This window comes from Cariama cristata, unplaced genomic scaffold, assembly GCF_000690535.1.
Source record: "Cariama cristata isolate BGI_N322 unplaced genomic scaffold, ASM69053v1 scaffold46251, whole genome shotgun sequence".
NCBI classification, from domain to species: domain Eukaryota; kingdom Metazoa; phylum Chordata; class Aves; order Cariamiformes; family Cariamidae; genus Cariama; species Cariama cristata.
Genome location: NW_009598403.1, coordinates 169 through 12,627, shown reverse-complemented (window position 1 = coordinate 12,627; position 12,459 = coordinate 169). Strand labels below are relative to the sequence as shown.

The following is a 12,459-nucleotide window of genomic DNA, read 5'->3' as shown; positions in this document are numbered from 1 at the left end:
TGGTTTTTACAGTTATCCTGTAAACTGTAATTTATTTTCCATCATGTGACATCACAGTAAATAATGAGACTAAATTTCAGTGTTAGGTGAACATTCACAACATGCAGAGGATTTAACATAAACATTCTTGCACACCAAGATAAATGTATACAGGATGCTTAAGAAGGGAATTAAAAAAAAAAAAAAACTGAAAAGTTTTAGATAGATTTTCATGCTTTTACAAAAAATAAACTCCTTGCAGTTTGTTTTAAGGCATATGCAGATTTTCTAACAAACCAGAGTGGGAGTTTTTTCATATTGCACATCATAAATCTGCAGATAGATTCATTTTTATTCTTTCATATTAGCTACAGCTAAGTAGCACCAGATGCTTCTGCGTAAAAAACAAACGTGTAAGTAATTTTAATGCAAATACAGTATTAAAAACATACAAATTCAATATAAGCAAGCCATTTAATAGAAAAAAATTTAATCAAGTTTGCAGTCCCTGTAGCTATAAGAAGAAAAATGTTTCTGCTCTGTAATTTTCCCAGTCTATTGCTCAAAAAAATTGTTATGGGACAAAATAATCCTTCCAAACATAAAGAAGAGATCCAAAGAGACCAGCATTTAAACCAGCTTCAGCTGCAGTTCCTGTTCTTTCACTTTGAGTTTCACAAATAAAGTAACTTGATCACTTTCTCTCCTTCGGCAGATTGAAAGAACTATCTCTCCAAAGAGTTCCTAGCTGGCCTCTCTGGGACCAGGAGAGTAAGGTGAATGACAGTACGCAGCTATGAACATGGATCAAAGCAAGCTATAAATGAAGGCATAAAGATTATTTCTTTACTGTTTTTCCTGTGTCCTCAAGAAGAACAGAGACATGAAATTCTAGGTAAAAGCCCCAACTTTCTCATTTTCATAAAGCAATGATTTTTTATTCATACAGTTCTGAAGAATTTAGTAAGGAGGACTGTTTGGAACGTTTGTTTGTTTCGAGGTATGAAAATATGGAGGAATAATGATGGAATAAAAATGGTAAGAACAGAATTGTGATTCAGTGCAGTACAAGTGCTTTCACTGTAATACAGCCACAAACTACTTAATCTTAAAATAATTTCAGATTGCTATCATCATTTTCACATACTTACCTAGTATCAAACCCACGAACCACTGCACCCATTGATTTAGCTGCTCCTGCAGAAGCCAGGCCAGCAACTCCTCCTCCGATGATCAAGACCTAGAATGATACCATCAACATCCTTGGAGCATGAACTAAAACTAGAGCTGGTTAGAAAAGCAGCAACATTGCACTGGTTTCACAGCTGCAGATACATCTCATTAACCAGCCATTCAAACAAGTTACCTTAGGACACAGAACCTGAAATTACTTTGGTAAAGCTGCCCCATAAATCTAACAGTTTAAAAGCTGTAACATCACTTAGCTGAAAGTCAACTCATCCGTAGCAAAGTTTATGTAAGCAACTACAAGCTTTCTCCTTAATCTACCTTTACTTTTTCTTCCCTAATCCTATTTTCATTTCTCTTCAACTCAATCCACCTGCAATTCCAATCAAGTAATCCTTTCCATCACTGCCTTCAACACACGAGAAATCCCAACTTCTTAACTGCTTCCTCACCTATCCTCTTTTGGGGAAAATAAAAAAACCCATCCATATATACATAGCTTGATGTTTAAAACTAAGCAAACTTCAATAAAACTCAAATTATTCTATTTTTCCTCAAAAAAATGACACTACAATTAGTGAACAAAAATTGGTATGGGAATAACTACAGGGATTTCTAAAGTCTCTAGATCTATCCCCAATGCAGGAGAAGAAGCCTTTTGACACAGTTGCAGTAGTGGTTAGCTGTGCTCAGGTATTCACATATTTTTCTTCCACAGCATCTATTTAATTGCACATACCTTTGCAGGAGGAACTTTACCAGCAGCTGTGATCTGACCCGTGAAAAATCGACCAAAGTGATTTGCTGCTAGTACGACAGCCTTGTAACTGTCAATTAAAGACAAACACATATCAGTATTTTCCCAGGCTCAGAACAATCCCATTCAAGACAGCAATCAAAAGGCTGAACATTTGCCCATAGCATGTGTAGGACAAAGCAAGTTTAATATCTTACTATTGAGCACAAGTTTAATAGTCTGTCTTTGTTCATATTTGTTACTTTTTTTTTTTAAATCACAGAATGTATTTTCAGACAGAATTTTTGGACTGCAATATACTGGACATCCACAACCATCCTCTCAAATTAAATTTTACCTGAACAATAAACACGTTAACTTGCCAAAAGTTAATTCTGTAGTCTTTGAAGCTACCTTCAAAGGCTGTAACCTGAGGCATGTTAGGGAAGGAAACATGAACAAGCAGTGGCAAAACCCAGACTAATTTTGCAGTAAGCTCACTTAGACAAGCGAGCACACACTCAAAAAGATACTTTAACTCTGCAGAGCTATATGGCTTATGGTAAATAGCTTAACCTTACTACTTCTTTTGCCCCATCTGCTTCGTAGCCACCCAAGAATAGGTGGCTGAATACCAAGTTAATATCAGTAGAGCTATCTGAAAATGCAAATTAATGTGTAACTGTGTCTTTTCTCAGCAACAGCGCACATTTTCGTGCACTTTTACTAACAGTGTTGTGGTTCAACAGTCCCGTTGCACCTTCCTTCCTATCTCTAGCAGGGACATACGTAGGTCTTATGTAAAATTAGTTTTAATTTAGAATACAGTTTGTAGATTTTATATCTTTAAGTACATTATGAATTTTTATATTTTAGTAAAACTACACTGAAAACACAGAGAAGTAACCAAACATGTACACGGATGTATACTGCTGGTGTCCACAAAATCTGGCAGTCTTCTCCAATGCTTATTATGACTCACGAACATGATCTAAGTAAAAAGTCAAAAAAATTAAAAAAAGCAATAAAGAACCTAATAATAGAAGTAAGCTTGATGACAACAACATTTTAATTCACCACAATACCAGTCACCAAGCATGAAGATATCTGAGAGTATTTGGTCTTTTGTTTATATCTGCCATGGCAACTGCATTCATAGTGAGTGCTGTTTGGGTTAGTTAGCTCCCAACATCAGATCCCAATGACAGACAATCTGTGTTGAAGCTGTCTTAAGGATATTTTTGAGCCTGCTCTGATCTAGTTCAAACCAAAAAGGCACCAGACAAAGCAGCTGAGGAATTAGAAGAACTGGCTTCAATTTTGTTATTTTTTTTTAAAGCCTTGCTCTGATGTGCTGCAAAGTTGACCATAAAAAAATTAAGTTGTTTGGTACCTGCAACAGCGTCATCCTGCTTGAAACAGCTATATGAAAATAGGTGCAGAATTGTTTTAGATATACATAATATCAAAACACATAGCTTTTAATCCAGCTATACTTACTCAAGTTAAAAAAAATAAAAAATAAAGTAGTAAGATTCATACCCAGCAATGTTGGCCATGGAGCTAAGTGCATCATATCCCTGAGCAATGGTGACCCGCGGAACCTGATCCATAGCCAAGACAGTAGTTTTTTTTTCTGAAAGTTTTTTCAGGAGGTCTGGATTTTGTGCTGGGTAGATAAAACTAATCAGGGTAGCCGCTGTCTTAAAAAGATCTGCCTCATGTACACCTAGAGACGAGTTGTATATAGGAGCCCTCACCTGAATAAAGAGAGAAGTTTCCAAATTAATCAGAGGAAATAAATCGGAACACACTCCACTTCCTTTCTCCCAAGTTGCAGTCTGTCCATTCCCATCCACAAAGTACACAAAGAAAAAAGTATATCAAAGGCTGTTTACACAACTGAACTGGGTAACTGCACTTCTTAACTGCAGTCCACATATGAGAATTAGCTCTAAGCAGACTGGTGACTGGGCAGTAACAGTCAGTACATACTTTCAGAAAGATGTGATGGCTTCTAACCAGTAGTAACTGGCTTTTATGACAAACAGCTGCCCCAAAACCTGCCATTTTTAAGCAAAATTATTACTGAACAGGTGCACTAATTAAGCTCTACAGGCTACAAATCACTAATTTGGTAGCAATGCAGCACTACATACAGGGAATTTCAGGCATGGAGTCTAGCAGATTTTCATCTTGATCTGTATTCACTTCTTTTGAGTTTCTCACTTTTCTTCAAAAAGAAATCTACTTAAAAGTGTTATTCACAAACTCACAGAAAATCTACATTCAATCCTGACAAGATAACTTCAAATAGAGGAGTTAAAGGAAGTCTCAACATGAGGTTCAATCAAGGTCTTTTTTTATTTCAGGACCCTGCACAATCTAATACCTCTCAAGCAACCTCACTTTTAGCAGTCTTCCCAGATCAGCTACAGCTCATCTAGTTACAACTACTTTTGAAACACACTGCTGCTGTGGAATTGTTGGATGTCCAACTGAGAAGAGCTAGAAACTTGCATCTTCAATACTCCAAGCAACTCTCTCTAAAGAGCAACTTGAGTTGTATGTTACTAATTTTGGAGTGAAAGTTTTTTAGAGCCAGGACGTCATCTGATGAGAACCTGGAACTAGTCTACCTTGCTCTAGAAAACACAACTCCTCCAAAGTAGTTAAAAACTTGGTAAGAAATTATCCTCCATTCTTTCAATGCTGTCATTTACTACTGTAGGAGCACACCTGAGCTATATATATATATAAAAAAAAAAGACAGATTAAAATTGATTCAGAACTTAGAACAGAAAAGATTAAAGGCACACACTTACTGAACTTTCAGTGGACTATTACAAAAAATTGATCTATATGTTTCTCCGAAAAGAATGTAATAGAAAATACATTAATAAAGTAATTACTTTGACAATCAAATCAGAAGCCAGGACTTCCTTGGTCCCCTGGATCTTTGCTCCAACTTCTCTGTAATGGTCATCAGAAAATTTGGAAGCTTCTCCAGCACCAGATTCCACCACTACATTGAAGCCTTGTTTAACCAAGGCTTGAACTCCAGCCGGTGATAGAGCCACTCTTTTCTCATTCTCAAATATCTCCTTGGGGACACCTACAGTCAGCTGTTTATAAGGAATTCCTGTAAGAGTGGCAGACAGACAGCATTAGTTGTACTAAAGATCAATAACCGATATTAATGGCACTCTTCAGCATTGTACAGATACAAGCAGACATGTCACACTTAGCAATTCTCCCTCCTAAGGGAAGAGGAAGTAGAATGATAATTTTCTAGCACTGTAGTTTACACTTCCTTAAATTACACTATCTTGCTAGAGATTCCTGTTCTCTCAAGAATAAGCAGGTCAGCACAATGAGCCACACAAGCAGTAACAAGTGTTTGGTGCAGTTCACACCCATCTGAATTTACACAGTTCTGATTGTGTAACTGGCATTCTGATTTATACAATAAATGGTGTTCTGGTGATAACACATTCTACTTAGGGTAAGAAGAATTTAAATCCCTCTCCAGTCACTTCAACTTCATTGTGAAGAAATAAACAAATGAGCTTGAACAGCTGAACTGCATTTTAACTGAATAGGTTTTTAACGTCTTTTAATGTCTACAGTTGTCTCAGATCGCTATTAATGAATATATCTTACATACCACAAAGTACACTGCAAGGCACAACTACATTTATAAGGTACTCTAAGAGTTGCTACAGAAATGAAAAATGTGAATTCAAGAGTACTTCAAGAACAATGGAACATCCATTCATAGTTTGCCCAATTATACTTCTCTTCAACGCTACTTCCTTGTCTTAACTTGTTGGAAGCTCTCCTAAGTAACACCGGGAAACTGCTGAAACTGCAATTTATCAGTTGCAGCTTAAGGTTTCAAATTATGAACATCTAACTATGTTCATGTACAATTTGTGGGCTTCCAGTATAATATCCAAGAGTTTAACTCCTCTAACCCCATCAAGTGTTTAAATACATTATTTATAAATACACAGACTCAAGCAGAACAATCATACATCAAACTACCATATTGCTTCAATTACACTAGACAGCGTGCAGTCCAGTACGGAGGCCCAGTTCTGCACCAGCTTTCACTGACATCTACACAGAATTTAAGCCTGGATTGTGACATTCATACACAAGACACTTATATCACAAATATATTAACGAAATACAATTTGAGTACCCTAAGCAGTCACTCCAATTAAAGGTCAAGCAACCAAAAAACCAACTCAAACAAAAAAAAAGAAAAAGGAAAAAACCCAAACTCCCCCCCCAAACAACCAAACAAAAAATAAAAAGAGGAGGGGGGTGAAAGGCTTGTTTTAAATTACAAATCTGCTTTTACTTTGGCCACCAATACTATGTATTGTGCTACAAAAATTGTACCAAACTAGTAACGTGTTCTATGTTTTAGGAAGGCCTCCTTTTCACTTTTTTTTCCCATTTGTTTTTTAACACAGAAACAAGCAAAACAAAGCCAAAAAGATACCACACAATAAGAGCTTTGAGAAACTTAATTATTTTGATATTTTTAAATCTATCTATGAAATAAAACTGGGACTATCAGATGCTTAAAGCTGAACATCTGAAAATGTTTTAGCTTAACAACTTTCAAGATACTATCAACTTACAATGTTCCGAAAATACAATACAGAGTTCCTAAGAACTGGTACTTAAATATCTACCTGTATTTGTCAGACTTCTAAACTATTAAAAAAAAAACCTCATTGAACTCATCCAACAAGAAGACAGAATGAAAGATCACCAGAAAAAGAAGTGCATTACTTCCAATTATTTTTACCTTTTTTTTTACTTTAGCTTTCTCTTTGAAATTAAACTAATAAAATGGTAACAAGTAATTTGAAGACACAAGCATTTTGATATTTTCTATGTTGGAGAACATTTAAAATTCTTTAGATTACAAGACAAAAATCAAATTCAGAAAAACATGCTTTAAAGAAACACAAAGTCACAACAGGAGTGGGAATGCACATCTAAAACAGACCCAGAAAGTTAAGAATGCTTTACAAATATTTGCTTCATCAGCATATACCACATCTAAACATCACTCTGCAACTCAGGGCATCCGTATCATAACAGCACTAACCACTTGAAAGCTACAATAACCACTGCTGTCATTCATACAAATCACCCTTGTCATTTGAAGAGAAGTTTCTCCTCATCTCGTCTCCTAATTACTACACAATAAAGTCCTGCTTCTGATTTTCACTAAATCAACTCAGTGGATATGAGCTCTCTTGTCTTTTAGAAGCAGAAATGAAACTTAGAAGATTGAAATTTGTTAGAATACAGAGACCAATCATGACTTCAGAAAGGAAGTAGCTCTAGGATAGAAGACAAAAGGCCTTTCAAGAAGCACTGAGAAAATAAGAACTCAAGTGCTACCTTCCCTTTCTCCTTTTGGAAGTTTTTGCAGTGCACAAATACAGAGGAAGGAAGGAATAAATTATAGCATACAGGGAACAGAAGGATGACTGCAAATTTAAAGGCAGACAGACACTTGATTAAAGCTTATACACTTCTCAATCAAAAAATTTAGGGTTTTTGTGTAGGTCCTAAGGCTCAAATGACAATAGATGCTTCTGATTTCTTTTTGTTCACTTGCTTTTGTGTAGGGTACCAGAGCAGAAAAGTAAACAGCTAAGAGGGACAGGACAGGAATATGCACTCCCTACATGCCAAGTATGTATCCTCTTTTCTTTCTTTCACATTGTTACACCTTGCATGCAATAAAAATCGGTAAAACTTTTTCAGATAGAAAGTATTTGCACCTTATTTAGTAAGCCGAGACCAATATTGAGGACTACGCCCTCCTCCAATGCTCTGGAGATCAAATCCAGGATACAGGTTCAACAAGTCTCATTTGCCTCTATCCTTTTCTCCTCTGTCCCACCACCAAATTTCTAGCAACCAGTGAATACAGAAGCAAGAGACTACAGAAGCAAACAGATGCCGGTTTGCCAGCCTTTAACTAGAGCAGGTATAGGACATTTTTCAAGCAGACTACCCTGAGCCATTCAGCACCAACATGGCGCAGACATCTACAACTGCAAAGCAAAGATCCATGTTAAAACTTCAGGACATGCTATGATAAACACTATGTTTGAAATAAGCTACACTATGAACACAGATTTGGTTTGTTGAACTCAGCAATCTCATCGAAATCATTAGTTTTGAAAGGTTGAAATCTAGAATTATAAACTTCTAATCTTGATTTAGGTTTTATTTTAAGAAAGCGCATCTGCTATCCCTGCCATGGGTTTAAAACTGCACAAGAGTGTGAAGCTTCCAAGTTGCCTTTCTAAGCTTCCATGTCAGATAATCTCTTTAAGAACTGCTTTGAGTATGTTTTAGTAACTAACCTAACTGCTTTATGACATCAAGAACATTTTCCAAAACCAGACCGATATACACGTACCTTGAGCACCTTCCTGAGTCATTTGAAGGTTTTGAATGTATTGTTCATCGAGTAGGAGACACACAGTACTTTTTTTGATATAAAGAATCAACACCGAAAGGATTCTGCCACTATCAAAAGTAGAATCATTAAGTTTCACAGGCCTCAGAACCTTAGCATGGAATGTACGCAAATCAGAATTTAGAAAAATATACACGTACCTTGAGCACCTTCCTGAGTCATTTGAAGGTTTTGAATGTATTGTTCATCGAGTAGGAGACACACAGTACTTTTTTTGATATAAAGAATCAACACCGAAAGGATTCTGCCACTATCAAAAGTAGAATCATTAAGTTTCACAGGCCTCAGAACCTTAGCATGGAATGTACGCAAATCAGAATTTAGAAAAACTAGAAAGAAGCCACTCTTTCTGATCTCTCTTCCCCTTAACATAATCTCGACTGTAATGACGAAATATTTAAAGCACAGTCTCAAGTGTTAAGTAAACAAAATAAGTAAGTAGTTTGCATCTCCAAGCTTCAGAAATCAAACAATTTAAAATAATTATAAAAGTAATTTTCTCCACTTAACTGCCATCTACAAACTGAGTGTTTCAAGAAGATCCTAAGTTAAAACTGTCAACAAAACTCAGAATATTGTATGTAGAGAAAGAGAGAAAAATACAGGGCTTTACCTCCTTAACCTGATTTCAGGAAATAGACTGTAGCGAAATAATATCAACAAATATTAGAGACTGACTTAGAGAAAAGAGAAAGGAGAAATTTTTTACTATATGCCACATGTCCTGGGATGGGAAAACAGGATACATAACCTGCCTAAATTCTAAGTTACTCTAGTATCAGCTTTAACAAAACATCTCACCTGTTCTGAAGATGAGGACATATTCCGAGGAACAGCAATATGATGTTGGCAAAAAGAAAAGAAAAATGGTACAGAAGATTAAACACGCACCTGATCCCTCTTCTTATACAAGCAAGGAGGTAACAAAAAACCCAAGGAAATCAAAGGAGAATGCCTATGGTTTATAAACAATGTACAGCTTATCTAGAGAATGAATTGACAATAAACCGTTACAGGTTTAAAAATTCTGCAAGATTTAGGAAAAAAAACAGGAAATTTTTAAAAAGAAGCATCAAAATAAAAAGGACATTAAAAGTCCCAAGATCGAGAGGGTTAAAAGTCACAGAGCTGCAGGACAGATCAATCTGGAAGTATATTGGAAACCTCAGAGTCGGTCACTCCATAAGGACCTTTCCCAGGCCTTGGGAAAGGTTCGCATCTATTTCTGAAGCATCTGGTGCTAGCAACTGTTTGAGACAGGTTACAGGAATACTTGTTAACTCCTGTATGGAAACTCCTACGTTTCTAAGAAACAAAGAAAACAGCAGCACAATAAATAGCAGTAAGAAAAGTATCCATCCTGCAAGTTTACTTTTCAACAGACTCCAAATCTCTTCACTCCTCAAGCAGCTGTTACTCTTGTACATAACATATCCTGGACTAAATGAAAGCTAATCTGAGAGAACAGAAGTAATAACTACAGGCTCCAGAAGAACTACTGTGACATTAGTCTCTTCAGAAAACTTACTCTTCTTAGTATGACACTGATTTCACCAAGTGCCATCGTAACCAAAGATAATTTCTAGAACTAAGAATAAAATGTAGTTATTTTATACTCTGTTAAGTTTTTATTCAAGAGTACATAAAAAGTATGCATAGACAATAGTACTGGTACTAATTTGTCATTCAATGGCTGTTTTATCCTTGATTTGTCCTCTACTGAATGACAAATCTCATGTTACCAAAATGAACTATAAGGACAGTTTAATTATCAACCAAAATACTTATCAAACTTATAATTCTCAGCATTAAATAACTGCATTGCATGAATACTACTCGACCTTAAATAAGGGTTTCCACACAACAGATCTGAAGGGACAGCAGTGAATGTTTAAGCACGAAACTAATCAGAATTCTCTGCCTTTGTGGAAAAATTTCTGAAAAGTGATTCATAAAAACAAGAAAATGCACACACACAGATGACCATACTGATTTCAGTAAAACTGAAGAGATCTTTCAGTTTCATGATCAAATTTGTGGTCAAAGTCAAATACAAAGATTGATTCCAAACTCAAACAACAACAAGGGCACTTGTCTGGGACATTAGAGAAAGAACTTTGAACCTAGTTTCCTACGTCCCAGGTTAACACTCCCAACCAAGGGACAGTTTGCCGCATCAAGACAGACAGATGTCTCTTCCATTCAGATATTTAATATGGAAAAAAAAAAAAATCTAAAGCATCACAAATCTGTCAGTCAAAGAAATTCAGGTTTCACCGTGCAACTGCGGTGAAAAGCCATGCAATACGGATTATTAGGAGCCCTTAAAAACACTCCTTCTCTCATCACATTTCTTCAGAAGTTCCAAAACACTGATTCACCAATTTTAAAAGGACCCCAAAATGCATCAGCCACTGTTAGAATTGGCAGAAATCCCATGCAACAAAGGCCTCTCAGAGTTATACAGTCTAATCTTATGTCTTGAGTTTTCACAACCAGACACTTCTATTCACGAACAGCACTACTTTTCTCATACTCTAAAATATCTAATGTTTTTACGTACTGTGTATGTTTGGAAGAACCAAACATCACATGTACAATCAGTAACTCTCACATTATTCTGTTGCAGACTGAGAAGACCCTAGATCTACACTGAAGCAGGGTCTCTAAATTCCTTTAGGGAGACATGACCCATTCAGGATAATGGGCAAAAATATCATTAAACCAGTTTTATATTTCCTCCAGTCTTCTAGCTGTCAGGCTACGCTCAGCATAGGATAGAGCAAAAAATGTCCGTTCTGATCTTCATACATCAGGTTTACATCATAAACTGGAACCAAATATGCCTCTATCTCCCTCTCCTGTTTTGTTTTTTTCTTTTCCTCAAAATACCGGAACCTGTCCATGACTTCCATTAAAAATGTAGTTAGTGCAAATATAGCAACCAACCCTATACATGAAGATACAGATCAGAAGTTCTTCAAGGTGGTACAATGTAACAGTTTCCTGAACAAAGTTAAGAGACTTTTGCAGATGGGATAATTGCATGTACATATACTCACGCTTGCAGATGCTTTCTTTGCAAGGGCTGTATTTTCCCCTGCATGCACACAAAGAGTTGCACTACCAAAACTCATGGGGAACTCAGACTTTTAATTAAGAAAAGCAGTTGTTTAAATACATCCCTCAAGCAATGTAAGTGTCAGGAGGAGCACTGACTCTCTACGCATAAAAACTACGTCGATTGAAAGTATTCATAATAAATATAAACACCTTCTGCATAAGCCCTTTACAACCAGTGTAAAATTGTACCACAACTGACTCAAGTATGTTGCTGACACTTAACAGTGTTTTTTTTATTTAAGTCTTTTCTGTACTACTGCATATCTGAAAGAAAAATTCAAGCTATCTTCATGTTTTGAAAGAAAAGATTATTTACAGTAGTTTAATCAATTTACCTGGCTTTGGAGCTGCCTGAGACATGAGCATCTGGTGGGTTCTAAACATTCGCAAACACGGCATCTTTGCAGAATGCACCTTAGGTGGTAACACACTGCCAAAAACAGGAGCTGAGCACCCAGTAATACCAATACGCAGAAGGCTTGCCATTTCGTCCAGACCTCACAGCAGGCTCCTCACTATGTATGGAATCCCTGCTGCCCATGTACAAAGAAAGCAAGAATTATTAATGATACTAGACAAAAGGTATGTAAATTCAGCAGCTTAAGTCCAGTCGACTGCCAGTAGCCATGAGATGGCCATTTCTCCCTACCTTCTCTTTCGAGCTAGAAAACAAAATCAACTTTTTTTCAAACTAAGACAATTATCAAACTAAAGCAACAAACCTATGGCAGGACTGACAGCTTGACGTAGAGATCGTATTTCTGTGACTCAAGACTGTATTCTCTTTACGCCGTTGCTTTAAACAAGCAACTCTGCCACGTGAAAACCTCCTGCGCCTCAAGGAACCAGACAAACAATTCAAACCCCTGGCAGGGCTTCCAAAGCAGTTACCCCGAGTGAGGCAGCAGCT

The 12,459-nt window shown here is 36.6% G+C and overlaps 1 protein-coding gene across 1 annotated transcript; it reads right to left on the bottom strand.

Annotated features, from left to right (window-relative positions):
- Nucleotides 1-1,130: 1,130 nt before the first annotated feature.
- On the bottom strand, nucleotides 1,131-12,091 carry LOC104168605 (NAD(P) transhydrogenase, mitochondrial-like; the record flags this gene model as incomplete). The annotated part of the gene is made up of 5 exons (XM_009709244.1): nucleotides 11,885-12,091; nucleotides 4,816-5,045; nucleotides 3,446-3,663; nucleotides 1,907-1,994; nucleotides 1,131-1,219 (listed from the first exon to the last, which is right to left on the bottom strand). Coding segments are annotated over exons 1-5 (776 nt in total), but the record flags the coding sequence as incomplete, so codon positions are not given.
- Nucleotides 12,092-12,459: the final 368 nt, after the last annotated feature.